Source organism: Symphalangus syndactylus, chromosome 14 (genome assembly GCF_028878055.3).
Source record: "Symphalangus syndactylus isolate Jambi chromosome 14, NHGRI_mSymSyn1-v2.1_pri, whole genome shotgun sequence".
NCBI classification, from domain to species: domain Eukaryota; kingdom Metazoa; phylum Chordata; class Mammalia; order Primates; family Hylobatidae; genus Symphalangus; species Symphalangus syndactylus.
The window spans coordinates 115,062,060-115,082,078 of NC_072436.2; the positions used below are offsets into that span (position 1 = coordinate 115,062,060).

At 42.0% G+C, this 20,019-nt stretch overlaps 1 protein-coding gene across 10 annotated transcripts in view; it reads left to right on the forward strand.

The window, feature by feature from the left end:
* Positions 1-20,019, forward strand: part of CREBBP (CREB binding protein) — a 156,472-nt gene that overhangs the window by 23,360 nt on the left and 113,093 nt on the right. For all 10 annotated transcript variants that reach the window (XM_055242835.2, XM_055242836.2, XM_055242830.2 and 7 more), the window contains exon 2: positions 6,080-6,792. In XM_055242835.2, the coding sequence (XP_055098810.1) occupies positions 6,080-6,792 (713 nt within the window). The remainder of the gene's footprint in view (positions 1-6,079; positions 6,793-20,019) is intronic.

Consider the following 20,019-nt stretch of genomic DNA (forward strand, 5'->3'; position numbering starts at 1 on the left):
ATATTCATATGGTGAATTACAGAAGAAGAATTGGTCTAACTCTCCCTTCACCCAAATAGCTGGTATATGTATTTGGACTGAAATAAGATGAAAAAGTGGTCATGGTGGTTAGAGTGTAGCAGACCAGTGAAAAACAAAAACACTAGCCCAGGACGGAAGCCCTGCTTACAACTATGAAACTTGCCTGTAAATTTGATAAGAACTAGAATAAACCACAAATGAAAACTGATAGCTCTGAGAGTGGCAGGATGATGGGGAATTTTCTAACTCTGGGGTGTTGGTACCCTTGTTTTCCCGGTGAGGGTATGAAGATGCAGAGATGAAGCAGTTTGCCTAAGGATGCAGGATTTGAACTCCTGTGCTCAGCTTCCAGATGTTCTGTTCCCATTGGCCTACACTGAGGCCAGCCTTGCTGGGTTTCACTAACTACCCTCTGAGTTTGTCTGCTTTTCTGTGGCCTGGCCTCCCTCTCCTAGGAAGAGTGCTTAGGGATGTTCAAAATAGCCAGTTAGGTCGCCTTTTGCAGATTTTTCCAAACTTGAATACAAAATATTTGGCACTTGTTTGCTTCTGGGTTACGGTGCTTGACACGGTCTCTTCATCGTCGCCCTGGACAGAAAGGAAGGAGAGCTCATCTCTAATGTAATGGCTCCACTTCCTGGTTTAGGTGAAGTTTCATTTTCATGCTCATCAGTTAGGCAACACTGCATTTTTAAAAGTAGTTATTTTGGGCTGCAGTGGCTCATGCCTGTAATCCCAGTGCTTTGGGAGACTGAAGTGGGAGTATTTCTTGAGGCCAGGAGTTTGAGACCAGCCTGGGCAACATAGCAAGACCCCATCTCTACAAAAAAAATTTTAATTAGCTGGCAAGCCTGGGAAACATGGCGAAACCCTGTCTCTACAAAACAGTACAAAAATTAGGTGGGTGTTTTGGTGCAAGGCGGAAGCTGCATTGAGCCTACAACTTCACTGCACTCCAGTCTGGGTGACAGAGCAAGACCTTGTCAAAATAATTATTTAATTAATTCATTAATTAAAAATAAAATAAAAAATGAGCTGTTTGTGGTGGGGCACACATGTGGTCCCAGCTGTAGGGGCTGAAGCGGGAGAATTGGTTGAGTCCAGGAGTTCGAGGATACAGTGAGCTGTGATTGTTCCATTGCACAGGGGTGACAGAGCAAGACCCTATCTCTAAAACATAAAATAAAAAATAAAAAGTTGTTATTTGGGGGGTACATATTTTCTTTTTTCCTTTTATTTGTAGTTGACATGTAATAATTGTACATATTAAGGGAGTACAGAATATTTTGTAACATGCATGCAATGCATAATGAGCAAATCATAGTAATTAGGATATCCACCTCAAACGTTTATCATTTGGGTTGGACAAAAATATTTATTAAGGAGTACTGAGTACATGTGTGTGTGCAGGTGGACAAAGCCTGGAGGGCAACAAACAAAACAGTAGTTATGATAGAGAGGACTTTTTAATAAATATTTAATAAATAGTGTACAGTCTTCATATCTGGACACCTCAGTGAATCTCCAAATTTAGGATAGCATAATAGCGTAAAAACTATGGATTGGGACCCTCAGAAGCATGTTGAGACCTATTTCACCAGTACAGGCCCTGTGCCCTCATGGAACTGTCTGCTGTATCCTGGATCAGATTCCTGTCTCTTCAAAATGACATGTCCTGTAACCATGAGGAGGTACCCCAAATTGAAGGACCTTCTACAATAACAACTGGCCTCTATTCTTCAAAAATGTCAGTTATGGCCAGGTGCAATGGCTCACGCCTGTAATCCTAGCACTTTGGGAGGCTTCGGCGGGCGGATCACCTGAGGTCAGGAGTTCGAGACCAGCCTGGCCAACATGGCGAAACCCCGTCTCTACTAAAAATACAAACGTTAGCCGGGTGCAGTGGCGCACGCCTGTAATCCCAGCTATTCTGGCTGAGGTTGGAGAATTGCTTGAACCTGGGAGGCAAAGGTCGCGGTGAGCCTAGATCGTGCCACTGCACTCCATCTAGCCTGGGCAACAGAGCAAGACTCTGTCTAATAAATAAATAAATAAGAATAAAATGTCAGTTACGAAAGACAAAGGCCAGGGAACCTTTGATCCTTTTTCGATTAAACAAGGTGACAAAGACATGACAATTAAATGCACCATGATGCTGAATTAGATCTTGGATCTTGTAATCTCATGGCTACAGGACATGTCATTTTGAAGAGACAGATGTATGATAAAGATCATTATTGGGACAACCAGCAAAATTTGAGTAAGGGCAGTATATTCAGTATTGTATCGGTGTTACACTTCCTGAGTTGCACATGCATACTGTGATTATGTAAGAGGATGTTCTTAGGAGATATGTACTGAAGTACTTAGGAGAACAGTGTCATTTTGTCTGCAACTTACTCTCAGTCTCAGTTTTTCTGCAAAAAGTGTTGCATGCATGTACACACTTCTAAATCACACCTCATTCCTTATAGACAGGTGGGAAGACAACAGATAACAAGTGTGTGTTAGACATGGTTTTCTAGACTGACAAGAGGCACTGGTCTGTTCTGCAGGGGCAGCCTAAAGAAAGTCTTCATAGTTGCTGTGTTTAATCTGAGTGGGAACTGAGGTGAGCTTTATAACGAGAGATTCAAGAAGAAAGATTCGCAATGCCTGTGCCAGCTCTCAGTGTTGTGGCTGGAAAGTAGGGGGCATCCGGTGTTCTGTAAAGGAAGGCCGAGAAGATAGCCTCACGTGCCATGAGAAAGTGTTTGAACTTCTTCCATAGACATGATGGGTCTGTTAGGGTTAGGGTGAGGTTAAACTCCTGCTAAAATGGCTTAAGTGATAGTAAGTGTATTTTGTCACATAACATGAAGTTTGAAGGTGAGGAAGTACTAGGGTTGCATCACTCAGCAGTTCAGAGATGATCTACCCACCCCAGGTGTTTGTGTTTTTGGCTACGGCCATCCTTAGCGTGCAAGTGGTGTCTGCTCTTCTGGCTACAGGGTGGTTGTCACCCACCCATGACGAGATCTGGTGAAGAAGAGGAGGGAGATTTCTTTTTGAGCATCCGTTACTGTGAGGAAGGAACACATTTTCCACAATGGGCCTGGTTCAGTGTACCTTCAGCTTCCCTTAGCTGAGATTGTGTCACCTGCAAAGGGGAACATGATCATGGTGGTGGGCTTATCTGGTCACTCTCCCTCCTGTGGCCAGGGAAGGTTCCTCAGAGGAACCTCCCAGGCAGCCACCTCAGATCATGTGGGTGTTGCCAGCAGCATGGGGCCAGGGGTATTGGGTGAGCAGACATTAGGGTCTGCCACCAAGCAGAAAAAAGGTTTTAATTTTCTTTTCTTGTGTGTGTGTGTGTGTGTGTGTGTGTGTGTGTATTTTGTTTGTTTGTTTTTTGAGACAGAGTTTCGCTCTTGTTGCCCAGGCTGGAGTGCAATGGCGATATCTCAGTTCACTGCAAATTCCACCTCCCAGGTTCAAGCAACTCTCCTGCCTCAGCCTCCCGAGTAGCTGCAATTACAAGCGCCTGCCACTACACCCAGCTCATTTTTGTGTTTTTAGTAGAGACAGGGCTTCGCCATGTTAGCCAGGCTGGTCTTGAGCTCCTGACCTCAGATCGTCTGCCTGCCTCGGCCTCCCAAAGTGCTGGGATTTACAGGCATGAGCCACCTTGCCTGGCCGACGTATGGTGTTTTTTGTGTTTTTTTGAGATGGAGTCTCACTCTGTTTCCCAGGCTGGAGTGTAGTGGTGCCATCTCGGCTCACTGCAAGCTCCACCCACCAGGTTCACGCCATTCTCCTGCCTCAGCCTCCCGAGTAGCTGGGACTGCAGGCGCCTGCCACTACGCCTGGCTAATTTTTTATATTTTTGGTAGAGACAGGTTTCACCGTGTTAGCCAGGATGGTCTCAATCTCCTGACCTCGTGATCCACCCGCCTTGGCCTTACAGGCGTGAGCCACCGCGCCCGGCCTGGTGTTTTAAAGTATTATACAGCACCTTATTAAACCTCCTGTTACGGATAGCAGTAATAATAATAGACAATACTTAGCATTTACCACCCATAGGCACTGTTTGTTCTCAGTCATGTTTTACACTTATTTATTCATTTGGTCCTCACAACAGTCTTATGAGGTGTAGGGGCCATTGTTACCCTAGTTTCCAGATGAGGAAACTGAGGCAAAGAAAGGCTGAGTAACCTACCAAGGTCACATCACTAATGAATGGGGAGCTGGAGGCAGGGCTGGAGTCCAGTGTGGGCAGCCCCAGTCTAGTCTGTAACCACTAGGAAAAACTGCCTCTGGGTATTTTTTGTGCTTTTTATTTTTTGGATGCTACAGATAATACTAAGACGAACATATTTCTACATACCTCTTCCTTTGCACATACATGAATAGCCTGGCCGTTGTGGGTTAGAGTGCGTGGGAAATGAGAGGGTAGAGATGACATGTGTAGGCCACGCTTCAGAGAAAAGTAACTTTGAAAGGGACCAGAAAAACGGGGTTGTTTTAGTTCCCATTTGTTTCCTTATCAGGAAGGACAGATTATTTTCTTTAGTGTTTTATCTCCGTTTGGGGTGAAGACCTGCTTATGTCCCTTGTCCATTTATAGTCAGGACTCAGTGTGCTACTCATCTTCCTGTATGATTGACATTTACCCTTTTCATATACTACAAATACTTTTAGGCTCTTATTTTCAACTCTTTGTAGTTTCTGTGTATGTCTTTATTATCATTTCCTGCAGCTTCAACACTTTAAGAAATCACTGATTTCATTTTGCGTTAAAGCTAGTTTATTTCTTGTATTTTAACTTTTAAATAATGTAATTGGCCTGGCACGGTGGCTCATACCTGTAATCCCAGCACTTTGGGAGGCTGAGGCGGGTGGATCATGAGGTCAGGAGATAGAGACCATCCTGGCTAACCGGTGAAACCCCGTCTCTACTAAAAATACAAAAAGTGAGCCGGGCATGGTGGTGGGTGCCTGTAATCCCAGCTACTTGGGAGGCTGAGGCAGGAGAGTGGTGTGAACCTGGGAGGCGGAGCTTGCAGTGAGCCGAGATCACGCCACTGCACTCCATCCAGCCTGGGCGACAGAGCGAGACTCCGTCTCAAAAAAAAAAAAAAAAAAGTAATTAAGATTGGCTTTATTGTCCCCAAATTGCTGTTCATCTAAGTCAATGCCCAGTTACTTTTTTACACACATACTTTTTTTTTTTTTTTTTTTTTTTTTTTTTTGAGACGGAGTCTCACTCTGTTTCCCAGGCTGGAGTGCAGTGGCACGATCTCGGCTCACTGCAGGCTCCACCCACCGGGTTCACGCCATTCTCCTGCCTAAGCCTCCCAAGTAGCTGGGATTACAGGTGCCCGCCACCACGCCCGGCTAATTTTTTGTATTTTTAGTAGAGACGGGGGTTTCACCGTGTTAGCCAGGATGGTCTCGCTCTCCTGACCTGGTGATCCGCCTGCCTCAGCCTCCCAAAGTGCTGGGATTACAGGCATGAGCCACCGCACCCAGCCACACATACGTTCTTAAAAGCATTTTAAAATTATAATTCAGTGAATTTGGTGTCTTCCCATTGTTTTCTTTTAATTTGTATATCTGAGTTTGCCCTTAACACCACACTATTTAATTATTGTTTTAGAATATGATAAATACAGTAGGGCTGTCCTTCTCATCTCTGTTTAACTTTTCCGTCTTCAGAATTTGAAGGATGTTTTTTCTTTTTTTATTTTCCCAAACAAACTTGTAAATCATTTTCACATTACTCTTTGGTTTTTTTTTTGATACGGAGTTTCGCTCTTGTTGCCCAAGCTGGAGTGCAGTGGCGCAATCTTGGCTCACCGCAACCTCCGCCTCCCAGGTTCAAGCTATTCTCCTGCCTTAGCTTCCCGAGTAGCTGGGATTACTGGCATGCACTACCACACCTGGCTAATGACATGACTCCTGAGACATGCTAGTGTTCGTGCTGAATGCCCCATTAGGTTAAGATCATAGAAACATGGCAGTTGGAGAGCTGTAAAGGTTGCTTAGTTTCTCATTTCCATTTCTGTTTAATTTCTAGATTTTGGATCATTGTTTGACTTGGAAAATGATCTTCCTGATGAGCTGATACCCAATGGAGGAGAATTAGGCCTTTTAAACAGTGGGAACCTTGTTCCAGATGCTGCTTCCAAACATAAACAACTGTCGGAGCTTCTACGAGGAGGCAGCGGCTCTAGTATCAACCCAGGAATAGGAAATGTGAGCGCCAGCAGCCCCGTGCAGCAGGGCCTGGGTGGCCAGGCTCAAGGGCAGCCGAACAGTGCGAACATGGCCAGCCTCAGTGCCATGGGCAAGAGCCCTCTGAGCCAGGGAGATTCTTCAGCCCCCAGCCTGCCCAAACAGGCAGCCAGCACCTCTGGGCCCACCCCCCCTGCCTCCCAAGCACTGAATCCTCAAGCACAAAAGCAAGTGGGGCTGGCGACTAGCAGCCCTGCCACGTCACAGACTGGACCTGGTATCTGCATGAATGCTAACTTTAACCAGACCCACCCGGGCCTCCTCAATAGTAACTCTGGCCATAGCTTAATTAATCAGGCTTCACAAGGGCAGGCACAAGTCATGAATGGATCTCTTGGGGCTGCCGGCAGAGGAAGGGGAGCTGGAATGCCGTACCCTACTCCAGCCTTGCAGGGCGCCACGAGCAGTGTGCTGGCTGAGACCCTAACCCAGGTTTCCCCGCAAATGACTGGTCACGCGGGGCTGAACACCGCACAGGCAGGAGGCATGGCCAAGGTAAGTGAACTGAAGCACTTTCAATACTTCCTACCTAACCGCGGGCTTTCCCTCCGAGTAATGTGTAAAATGGGACCACGTGGCCCACTCCTGTTTTTCCTCTTGGGCTCTCCACGTGCCACTCATGCTTGGAAGAGACAGATTTCTTTCTAGGATAAAGATCTCTGCCCCATTTCTGTCTTTAAAATGGGAATTCTTAAAGAAGTAGGATAGGTTGCAGGTCAGGCAGTTGGAAAATACAGGGCCTAATGTGTCCGTGAACCTGGTAAAGGTTGCTTCCTGCCTGTGTACTGCCCACTGAGGAGGTGATCACTGGTCTGTGTGCTCCTCTATGGCCAACCAGTGAAGTATCTGTTGGCACAGTATCCATTTCACTGAATGAGGAAACTGTGTTCCAAGGTTGTCAACTCACTCTCTCAACTCCCATGTTAACAGGGAAGAGGTGGCAGAGCCAGGGAGAAGCACAGGCATTCGGGTACCAGAGGAAACACCAGTGCAGTGGTTCTTCAAGTGGGGTCCCCTGGACCAGCAGCAGCAGCAGCATCCCCTAGAAGCTTGTTAGAAATGCAGACTTCTTTATTGACTCAGAAGCTCGGGGTGGGGCCTGGGCTTTAAGAAGCCTCCATATGGGTGCTGGACGCAGTGACTTACGCCTGTGATCCCAGCACTTTGGGAGGCCGAGGTGGATGGATAGCTCAACTCTAGGAGTTTGAGACCAGCCTGGGCAATGTGGCGAAACCCTGTCTCTTAAAAAAAAAAAAAAAAAAAAAAAAAAAAAGCAGCAGCAGCCTCCAGGTGGTTCCAGGGTCACCCACATCCCCCCAACACACACACACACACACACACACACACACACACACACAAGGTCACCCACATCCCCCCAACACAAACACACAAGGTCACCCACATCCCCCCAACACACACACACACACACACACACACAGGGTCACCCACATCCCCCCACCACACACACACATACAAGTTCACCCACATTCCCCCAACACACACACACACACACACACCCAAGAGCTCTGCTAGGGAAAGGCCTGGGCTGGGATTTGCAGCCACCAGCCTTGCAGCTGCCTTCTAGAGTAGGAGCTGAACTTGGAGAAGGGGGAAGGCAAATAAATGCCTGGATAGATGTGAGACAGCTGGAAAAGCCCAGGGCTGACAGGGTGGAGTGCAGAGAAGGAAGCGCAGCCTATTCCCACTGAAGTGACAAACCCTGTGGACCCTCTGTGGCCAGAGGCTTCTCAGCGGCAGCCACCAGGCACGTCTTCAGGCACGGGAATTCAGCACATCCCAGAACAGAAAATCAGTTTGGGCTGTTCTTTGCATTCGTTTAGTCCCAAGTAGGGGTGAGGGAGAAATAAGAGTAGAACACAGTTTCCCCACAAGGTTGATGAGAGCGTTGGGTGACGGATCCAAAACCCTGTGACTGTCGGAAACGAGAGGATTTTTTTTTTAACTTAAGAAATGAAGATGAAGTAATGCTCAGTGTTTAAATTGCATTTGTCTCTTTTGAAATGTTAGTAGAGGGGAACGTGAACTTAAATTTTACTTGTACCTGGCATTTGAAGAAGAGTCTGTATGAGTGTGTCGATTGAGAAGGAATTTCTCATGGGTTTATGGTTCCTGGAAAGATTGATCCTTGTTCCTTTTCCAAATTCATTCATCACTCTACTCCTTACTACCCATTTTTAAAACTCTGTCTATTCTGGAGAGTTTAAATCATATGAAATCGACATAATAGTATAAAGCAGTGATTGCCAAACTTTTTTTTAATCACAAGACTCCTGAATAATCTTAACAATTACTGAGGACCCTAAAGAGATTTCTTTAACATGTGCAGTATACCTCTCAATATTTATTATATTAAATAGTAAAACAGAATTTTGAAACACATTTCATTATCCGTCCAGTGCAGTGGAATCACACATCACAAAGTACCTAGAAAACTAGATCTACTGTGTGGTTGTCAGAGAATCAGAGGGAAAAGGCAAATCATGTCTTAGTATTTTATGGAAATAGTTGTGACATCGTGGTCCCCCTGAAAGGTCTGGGACCCTGGACTGCGTGCACTTCAAGAGCTTTTGATAACATATATGTAGAAGTTGGACTTTGTACACCTAAACACAAAGCCATTATCACATGTTAACAAATTTAACAGTAACTTCATGTCAGCCAGTATCCACAGAATAGTCATGTTTCCAGGGGTCTCATATGTTGTAATTTTTTTTTTTTTTTTTTTTTTTTTTAATTTAGATGGTGTTTCACTGTTGCTCAGGCTCTGGAGTGCAATGGCACCATCTGGGCTCACTGTAACCTCCGCCTCCTGGGTTCAAGTGATTCTCCTGCCTCAGCCTCCCGAGTAGCTGGGATTACAGGCGCCTGCCACCGCACCCGGCTTTTTGTATTTTTAGTAGAGACAGGGTTTCACCATGTTGGCCAAGCTGGTCTTGAACTCCTGACCTCAAGCGAGCCACCTGCCTCTGCCTCCCAAAGTGCTGGGATTACAGGCGTGAGCCACCACGCCCGGCCTATGATTAGTTTTTATAGATTTTTACTCAAAATCTACATTTCTGTTAGTTGATATGCCTCTTAAGAATCTGTTCTCTGTTGGTCTGTGGGATCCTTACAATTTATTTATTGAAGAAACATGTTTTGGTTGTTGTCTGCTATTTATCCTAGAGAGTGTCTTCCAGAGGTTGGACTTTGCTGATTACACCTGTAACGCTTCATGCTCCTCTGTCCACCTGGGGTTCCTTTATACAGAGTGGTCTTTCTTTCACAAAGCAACTCGTTGATGTCACTGTTTGGAAAGTGAGCCTCGTTAGCGTGCTGGGGACAGTTGTCTCTTGTTTCCTATAGGTATCTCAAAGCAGCCCACTAGAGGTGGATAGAGTGCATTTTTTAAAGATGTGTCATTGCCTTTGGGTGGAATGAAAGACCAAGTAGTGGTGGGCAGAAAGTAAGAGCAAGACAGAAGTCCTTTTTAAACCATTCTCCCTCTAGAACCTTACGATAGCAGAGCCAACTAGATTTTAAAATGCACAGGGAAAAGGCGCTTTTTTCAAGATAATTTTGTTTTAAGAACTATTACACGGGAAGTACATCCTATGAAATAATTAAAATAGTAGGAAAAAAGCAGCATCCTCCTTACAGATAAAGATTTAAAATACATAATGAAACCAGACTACATAAGCACCTTGCTGTTTTACTTGGCAGTTTACCTTCGATGGCTTTCTGTGACACTGCACAGAGATTTTTTTTTTCTTACTGATAGCAAAGTATTCCATTATATGATACATCATAATTTGTTGATCTAATCCTCTGAGGATGAACATTTGGATTGTTTCTGACTTTTCACTAGTACAACAGTGCCTGTCCACATGTGTCATGGATTAGATTCTAAAAAGGAAAATTAATGGGTCACAGACTTGTTTAAAGTTTGTTTTTAGAAAGTAAACATGCACATGATTTAACGACAAGCAACCATAAAAATACTCAAGAGTAAGAACCAGAGAGTTAATTCTTAATTCTTGAATTTTGGTTCTCCCAAATTCTCACCAAAGGCAACTATTATTTATTATCTGTCCTGCCAGAGATGGTGTATGCGTATAGAGGCTTAGAGAGAGGGGTGTGGGCATGTGTGTGCTATCTCCCCAGACATAAAGAGTAGCATTACACAACGTTTTCTTGTGAGTGTAGATGTTCCCCTCCCCACCCACCACTTAACAATACAAGTTGTAAATTCTTCCATGCTCTGCGTAGCTGTCAGTCATTCTTCATAGGTATAATAGGAATTCCTGATTTGGGTATATCGTAATTTAAGGACTTGTGCCATGTAGGCCGAGCATTTAGGTTATTTCCAGTATTTTGCTGTTTTCACAGTTTTGCCATGAACACATTGTACATACACCCTTTGTACAGCTGAGTGACCATATCTGCTAGATAATTTACTGGACATGGAATTTCTGAATGAAAAGATACTGAGATTTTAAATAAGCATAGATAATCTCAGATACTCTTCAGAAATATTGTGCAAATTACACCATCAAGAGTGGATGAGTCTCTATCCAAATCTTGACCAACACTGAATATTACCATCCTTTTACTTACTTGACATTCTGTTAAGCAAGTTGTATTCTTTGGTAAGTGTGTCTTTTCCTAAGGTCATGGGCAGTTGTATTTTACTGATTGTTCATAATCTTTGTCCATTTTTCTCTTGAATTGTTTGTCACTTTTTCTCATTAATTTATATTCTTAAGTCTCTTAAAACATGTTTTTCCCCTTTGTTACTTGCCATAGTCTGTTTCACCAGGAATATGGTCACATAGGTTAACAATATGTTTTTACCAAGTGTATGTTTTCAGTTTGTATAGAAACACATTTATCCATTTATTTCCTATGGCTTTTAGGTTTTATGTCATATTTTAGAAGTGCTTTTCGTATTAAAAAATTAAGAAATATTTTCCTGTATTTTTCTCCTGATTACATGACTTTTTTTTTTTTTTTTGGGATGGGGTCTCAGTTTGTTGCCCAGGCTAGAGTGCAGTGGCATGATCTCGGCTCACTGCAACCTCTGCCTCCTGGTCTCAGGTGATCCGCCTGCCTCAGCCTCCCTAGTAGCTGGGACTACAGGCGCGCACCACCACAGCTTACTAATTTCTGTATTTTTTTGTGGAGACGGGGTTTCGCTATGTTGCCCAGGCTGGTCCTGAGCTCCTGAGCTCAAGCAATCCACCCACCTCGGCCTCCCAAAGTGCTGGGATTACAGGCGTGAGCCACCGTGCCTGGCCTCCTTGAATCTTTAACTCAATTTATTTTGGCGTAAGGAGTGAGACGCAAAGATCCAGCAGTATATATTTTTTCATGTTATAATCATCTTAGTACCATTTATTTAGTATTGGTAATCCATCTTTTCTTTCACTGATATAGTGTGCTGTTTTTGGTATATACTTTAGTCTCTTTTCAAATATATAGGATTTGGGTCTTATTTCTGAACTCTCTTTCTTTAGTTCCATTGACCTTTGCTTGTTCCTGTGCCAGAAACCTATTAACCTAGCTGTGTGATGAATTTTAGTATATGACCTCGCTAGTTATTTCTCACACAGGTGGTTCTCAACTCTGTCTACACTTTATCAGATTTATCTGGAGAGTTTTTAAAAATGTGATGCCTGAACCCCACTACAGAGCAATTAAGTAAGAATCTGGGGGATATAGTAGAAGCATTTGTATAGTGTGTAGTTCCTCAGATGATTTTCATGGCAGCCAGGGTTGAGAACCCCACTGTCTTAGATAAATTTAGGACTTTTTTTCAAATTTTAAAAGCAAAAAATCTTTGGGATTTTGGATTTATAAGATTCAGTACAACTTTATAAGTCATTTTAGGAGGGATGTGACATTTTAACAGTTTTGTGACTTCCTGAGTCGTCTTATACATATAAATTATCTTTTCTGGGGGTCTTATGTTGCTTGGAAGCATAGTATGGTTTTCTTTATCTGTGTAATAAATCTTTCCTAACTAAGTTTATTTCTGGAGGTATTATGTGGTTTTTGTTGCTGTTGGTGATGAGTTATATTTCATTATCTAACTGGCTATTTTAATATAGGAGAGATGTTATGTATATGCTACTCTAGTAATCTGGCTGCTTTATGGGATTATCTTAATTATTCTAGTACGTTTTCAGGAGATTCTCTTGAGTTTTCCAAGGAGATAGTCATCTTTTGCATTACTGATCTTTTATTTTCTCCTTGCCAATATTTTTTGCCAGTGTTTATGCTCTTAGGCATCCCTGTCTTGTATCCTACTTAAATGGAAGTGTATTTAGTGTTCTATTATTAAGAATAATGTGAGCTTTGGTTTATAGTCAGTAGTATATTTCTTTTAAAATTGGGGCATAATCTATTCCTCATAAAATAAATGATAAAATCTAAATGTTAGGTTTTATCAAATTTCTTTTTGATACCTACCTATGTTGATTAACCTGTGATTTTTCACTTTCCATTTATTTATGTGACAGATTATCTGTGTAGGTTTTATAATACCAAATTAAACCATCTCTGTAATTGTAAAATCAAAAGTTAATGTATTGCTGAGTTTTAATTGCTAGTGTTTCATTTAGAATTTTGTTTCTCATTTATCAGTGATGGGATTGATCCATAGCTCTTTTTGTGCTTTGTCAGTTTTTATATCAGTGTTATGTTAACTTGATCAAAAAAATTTGAAAGTCTTTCATATTTATTCTCTGAAACAGTTTAAATCGATTTGGAATTATCTATTACATGAAGAATTGAGAGACTTCACCCTTACAGTGATGTGGGCCTGAAGCCTTTTTTTCCCTAGGAAGTGACTGAAGATCTTTGACAATAGTGCCGGGCGTGGTGGCTCACACGTGTAATTCCAACACTTTGGGAGGCTGAGGTGGGAGGATTGCTTGAGCTCAGGAGTTCAAGACCAGCCTGGGAACATAGGGAGACCCTATCTTTAAAAAAAATTTAAAAATTAGCTGGTCATGGTGGCACATGTCTGTGGTCTCAGCTACTTGGGAGGCTGAAGCAGGTGGATTGCTTGAGCCCAGGAGTGCAAAGTTGCAGTGGGCCATGATCGCACCACCACAGTCAAGCATACCAACAGAGTGAGACTCTGACTCAAAATAAAAAAAAAAAAGATCTTTGACAACTTTGTTGCTATTTTCTATAAATATTGGGTCTTTTAGGCTTTTAGTAGTCTCTTAGGTCAATATCGTTTTTATTTAGTAAAGTCTAAATTTGCTTTGATTTTGAGAAAAACTAAAAGATACTTAACTTTTAATCTTTGTTTAAAAAACAGATAGGAGGTAGGCAAGTCCCATGTTACAGATTAAGAAGTGGAGGCTGCCAGTGAGTGGCAGAACCAGGCTTGCATCCACATGGTCTGGCCAGGGGCCTCTTAACACTAATGCAGTGCAGCCTGTTCTTTCGTAAGTTTTACAGTTTCCGTTTTAGTAGAAAATCCTTTTCGTCTAGTCTTTAAAATTTGTTAACTTAAAGCTGTGCAAAAATGTGTGCAGTTCTTTGTCATTTTTGATGTTTGTGATTATTTCTCCTCTTCTCATTCCTAATTTTTTTTTTTTTTTTTTTTTTGAGATGGGAGTTTCGTTTTTTTTTACCTAGGCTGGAATGCAGTGGCGTGATCTCGGCTCACTGCAACCTCTGCCTCCCAGGTTCAAGCAATTCTCCTGCCTCGGCCTCCTGAGTATCTGGGATTACAGGCACCTGCCACCTCGCCAGGCTAATTTTTTGTATTTTTAGTAGAGATGGGGTTTCACCATGTTGGCCAGGCTGGTTTTGAACTCCTGACCTCAGGTGATCTGCCCACCTCAGCCTCCCAAAGTGCTGGGGTTATAGGCGTGAGCCACCATGCCCTGCCATCTCATTTCTAATTTTATGTGACTCTTAAAATATTTACAGTAGGAAAAACATGACCCTTGTTGACAACATGGCAATATTAACAATACATGATATTAGTATTTTTTTCTTTTGTTTACTCTTGTGATAGAAGGCATGATAAGAGTTTTTTAAAGAAAAAACAAAATAAAACAATTTCTTTATTTTGACAGTAGCAAAACTTAACATTTTGTCTTATGAGGGGAGCATGTTCTCGTTTTCTACTGAAAGTAACTCATACACTTGTCCTCTAGAAAGAAAGCAACAAAGACCAATTTAGGTAGGATTTAGAAGCTGTACAGACACTCTCTCTCCTGGCTACAGGTGTTGAGAGATGTTGCTCGGCGCCGAGATGACAGAAGGAAGCCAGAAGCCGGTAGAAAGAGGAAGGTGTAATTTCGGGTCAAGGGGTCCAGAGGCATTCTGATTTTAAGGTTGATAAGAATTTGTTTTTGTGACCTTAGAAATCTTTTAAGTACTTTCTTTTAACTAACAAATCTGAAACGTGACCAAAATAGTTTGTATGGTAATCCGTCTTTATACGGGGTCAGATTAGGGCTTATTTTTTGAATAAAGTTTTTGGAATATTCGTCTTTTTTAGAAAGTGGTCAGAAAACACAGGGCTTGATTTTTGACTGGAGGAGTTCCTGGAGTAAAAGTTTTACATTAGATCAGCTCCCAGGACTCAGCCATCATTTTGGTCAGATACTGTAAAACAGTGGTTCCCAAACCTGAATATTCAGCAGAGTCACTGCAGGCTTGTCAAGACAGATTTCTGCCTCCAACTTACCAAGTTTCTGCTTCAGCAGATTTTGGCTGGGACCTGAGAATTGACATTTCTAACCAGCTCACAGGTGACCCTAATTGTGGTGGTCAGGGACCACACTCTGAGAATCTGTGCTCTAAAGGAATGGATTAGCAGAATATAGTCAGTAAAGAATTAGTAGAACCAAGTTGGCTAAGAAATGACTAATCTACCTTCTCTGTTTTGGGTAGATTATTGGAAATCTCTAATATTATTTATTTATTTTGAGACAAGGCCTCACTCTTGTCACCCAGGCTAGAGTGGCAGTGGCGTTATCATGGCTCCCTGCAGCCTCAAACTCCTGGGCTCAAGGAATGCTCCAGCCTCAGCCTCCTCAGTAGCTGGTACTACAGGTGTGCACCATCATGCCTGGCTAATTTTTTTGATTTTTTTAAAAAAATTGATTCTTTTATATGCACCTTTATTTGTACTGAAAATTGTAAAAAGAGCACAAAGTTTCCTCTTACTGCAACCCAAATTTTTCTTATTATTACACTGTACCGAAACTACCCAATGCTTTCTTTACCCACAAGTGACTTTGCTTCAAATTCTCGATGTTGGGTTTCATCTCACTGGCTTTGGGCTTCTAAAACACATGGGGATGCTTACGTCCTCTTGGCTTCTTTGAGTCAAATTAAACAGTAGAGCTGAAGTATACTGAAGTTATTTAGGTACGTTCAAACTACACAGACCCCTTGTACATCACTAGTATCATGGTAGAAAGGAAGAGATACGGGAAAAATACATCCTAGAACTCAATATCAAAATTTTTGGTATAGTCTATTGTAGCATAAAGTAGCTTTCTCAACCTGCTACATAAAATTACCAGCAAGAAAAAAAAGTACAAGAATAAGGTTTATGGCTGAAGTGGCTCAGTGTTGTAATTCCCTATTCTAGCACTCTCAAAAGTACCCCATCTGTTACACACGCAGAAACTGCAGCAACATCTGAAATGTCCACTTCTTGTTTCATTCCGAACTCCCTTAAGCGCAGTGTTTGTCAGTTCTCTTTCAAGCCTAGGAACTCTGCCGAGTAACAGGTATCTCAATTTTGCCATCCTTTCTTTCTGCATAGGCAGCAGTGTTCTTAAATCTTCTCCTGTAAAGCAAGTCATCTCTGATTTCCCTGAGGATCATTGCTCCCGTATACTGTTGTTGGGGTGAGCCTTCTGGTAGAAGGGAAGAGAATTTGGTACTAGGGTTGATAGTCAAGTTACTAAGGTTCTTTATCAATGTCTCAGAGCAGAAGTTTTGAGAGGCCCCTGAATCGTCCTGGGAATTTTCTTCAGTGAGCACTTTTGAAGACTCTGGGACCAGGGTTGGATTAAACTTTTGTGACGGGTCCATTGGCTGTTTCGACACAACACTAAGCTTCTCCTGCATCTTTGAAACCCAGCAGAAACTGATGCTGGACTTTCAAATTGCCACAAGGTAGACCAGAAAGAGCCTGAAAACCTGAACTCCAACCATTTTTTTCTTTTCTTTTTAATGCAGACATGGTGTTACTATGTTGCCTGGGCTGGTCTTGAGCTGAACTCAAGCCGACTGCTGTCTTGGCTGCCCAAAGTGCTGGGATTACAAGTGTGAAACCATCATACCTGGCTGGAATTTCTAATATTTAATAGCAAGAGAAATAATACTGTACATTTGTCTGTTGCTTGTCACTTTTTCACGTGAAGTCATCTGATTCTTAGCACAAAGAAATGAGGGAATTTTACATTAAGCACATCTTAATTTGGCCTCTTTTAAAAGATCACAACAAAAATAGTTTGTAGAATGAAACTATGTAGTGCCATGAATTAATACAGGGTAATGTGGGATGTATGTAATTCCTGTGGGCACAGATGTTTAGTAGACATGTTAAGCAGTCTAGGACTGGCTCAGGGATCTTATTATGACTCTAACGAAAGATGATCATAGGTGTCCTATAGAATGCATGATTCATGATGTACCTACCTTCCCATGATAATTAATCATGAATTTCTTTTCTTTCTTTTTCTTTTCTTTCTTTTTCCATTCCTTCCTTTCTTTTTCCTTCCTTACTTCCCTTCCTTCCCTCCCTTCCCTCCCCTTCCTTCCCTCCCTTCCCTCCCTCTCCCCCTCCCTTCCCCTTCCCTTTCTTTCTTTTTCTTTCTTTCCCCATAGTTTCACTCTTGTTATCTAGACAGGAGTGCAATGGCGCGATCTCGGCTCACTGCAACCTCCGCCTCCTGGGTTCCAGTAATTTTCCTGCCTAAGCCTCCTGAGTAGCTGGGATTACAGGCATGTGCCACCATGCCCAGCTAATTTTTTGTATTTTTAGTAGAGACAGGGTTTCACCATGTTGGCCAGGCTGGTCTTGAACCCCTGACCTCAGGTGATCCACCTGCCTCAGCCTCCCAAAGTGCTGGGATTACAGACATGAGCCACCTCACCCAGCCTTATGAATTTCTTTTTTAAACTTTTTAATTAAATGAGATTGCATATGTATATTAAATGGATTGACACACACATAGTACTCAGTGTACTTACTGCAGCGGCAGTAGTAATAGCAGCAGCTCAGACTGCCTTCTGCAGATGTAGTGGCTAATTGCTTTCAAGCCTGGCGTGGGCTCTGGAATATGCTGCCTCAGTTCACATCCAGGCTTCACTAATTATTAGCTATGGGAAACTTATTTAATCTCTCTGGGTTTTAGTGTTTTGGCTTTTAAATGAGGATAATAGTAGCTGCCATTGAGAATTGTTCTATCAATTAAAAATGGATAATAATCTCTATCTTACAGAATTGCATGCCGATTAAATGAGATGATGTATGTAACATTCTTAGTATATGCATAGGTTTACTGAAAACCTTTCAGAGAATATTAAGTAGTGAACTGGCAAGGTGCTTTGCCACATAAAATATTTGAGATAGCCACACAGCATTTGAAGTGATAATGAGACTGCTTTTCTAATGTTTTCCGAAAACATTTTTTGGTAGTAAAAGTAGCTGTTGAGCTTGGTGGCTCATTCCTGTGATCCCAGCTACTTGGGAGGCCGAGGTGGGAGGATTGCTTTAGGCCAGGAATTTGACACCAGCCCGGGCAACCGATCAAATCGTATATCAACTTTTAAAAAATTGATGTTTGTTATACAAAATTAGCACAGAAATGTCTAGAAAAGAAAATCTTGCCTATAAGCCTATCACCCAGTCATACTTAGCACTAAAGAAAACATACACCTGATGTTTTCTCTACCAGTCTTTTATCTATAATTATGTATCTTTTTTAAAGTCAAAGTTGGAGTAGTATTTCCAGTTAACTTTTTGGCTGATTATTTTCTGTAACATAAACTGAATGAATGTTTAGCATAATAACAACAATGAAGATTTTTATTTGACGTATCTCCCAGGTGACCATCTTGAAGAGTAACTTAGGCATGTGTCACTTAATGATGGGGGTGAAATGCATGGTTAAGTGATTATGTTATGGTAGGAGCATCATAGAGTAGTTATGCAAACCTAGATGGCATAGCCTATTACACACCTCAGCTATATAGTGTACGCTGTTGCTCCTAGACTATAAATCATGTTACTGTAATGAATACTTGGGCAGTTGTGACACAGTGCCACAATGCTAAGTATTTATAAACCTAAGCATTTCTATACATAGAAATGGTATAGTAGAAAATAATGTATAAAAGATTTGAAATAGTACACCTGACCAGACACTCAGTCCCATGCCTGCAATCCCAGCACTTGAGGAGGCTGAGGCAGGAGGATCACTTGAGCCTATGAGTTGGAGAACAGCCTGGGCAGCATAGATCCTGGTGTGTGTGGCAGGGGTGGGCAGGTGTGTGTATAAAACACACCTGTATAAGGCATTTACTGTGAATGGTGTTTGCAGGACTGGAAGTTGCTGTGGATGAGTGAAGGAGTGGTGAGTGAATGTGACGGCCGAGAATGTTGCTGTACACTGCTTAGACTTTATAAACACTATACACTTAGGCCATGCTAAATTTATTTATTTTTAAATTTCAGTAATAAAGTAACCTTAGCTTACTGTAACTTTTCACTTTATAAACTTCAGGTTTTTAAAAACTTTTTTATTCTTTTGTATTAACACTTAGCTTAAAACACAAACACGTACAGCTGTACAAAAGTATTTGTACTTATTCTGTAAGCTTTTTTCTATTTTAAAATTTTTATTTATTTAATTTTTTTTTTCTTTTTTTTTTTTGAGACAGTCTTGCTGTGTCTCCCAGGCTGGAGTGCAGTGGTGCAATCTCTGCTCACTGCAACCTCTGCCTCCTGTGTTCAAGCATTTCTCCTGCCTCAGCCTCCCGAGTAGCTGGGACTACAGGTGCATGCTGCCACACCCACCTGATTTTCTGTATTTCAGTAGAGACAAGGTTTTACCATGTTGCCCAGGCCGGTCGCAAACTCTTGAGCTCAGGCAGTGTGCCTGCCTTGGCCTCCCAAAGTGCTGGGATTATAGGCATGAGCCACTGTGCCTGGCCAGTTCTTTAATTTTTTGAACTTTTTTGTTAAAAGCTAAAACATAAATGTACACACATACACACAGACACACACACACACACACACTAGGCTAAGCCTGTACAAGGTCAGGATCATGAATATCACTGTTTTTCACCTCCACATCTTGTCCCACTGAAAGGTCTTCAGAAGCAGTAACATGTATGGGAGACTGTCATCTCCTATAATGACAATGCTGCCTTCTGGAATACCTCCTGAAGGACCTGCCTTGAGGCTGTTTTACAGTTAACTGAAGAAAAAGTAGAAGGTAGTAAATGCATAAACCTAATAAGTGTAGTAAATACATAAACCAGTAACATAGTCATATATTATCATTATCGACTATTATGTACTATACATAATTGAGCCATGCTTTTATACAGCTGGTAGTGCATAGATTTGTTTACACCAGCAGCATCACAGACACCTGAGTAATGCCTTATGCTATGACAGTTTCAACAGCTACTACGTCACTAGGCCATTGGAATTTTTCAGTTCCA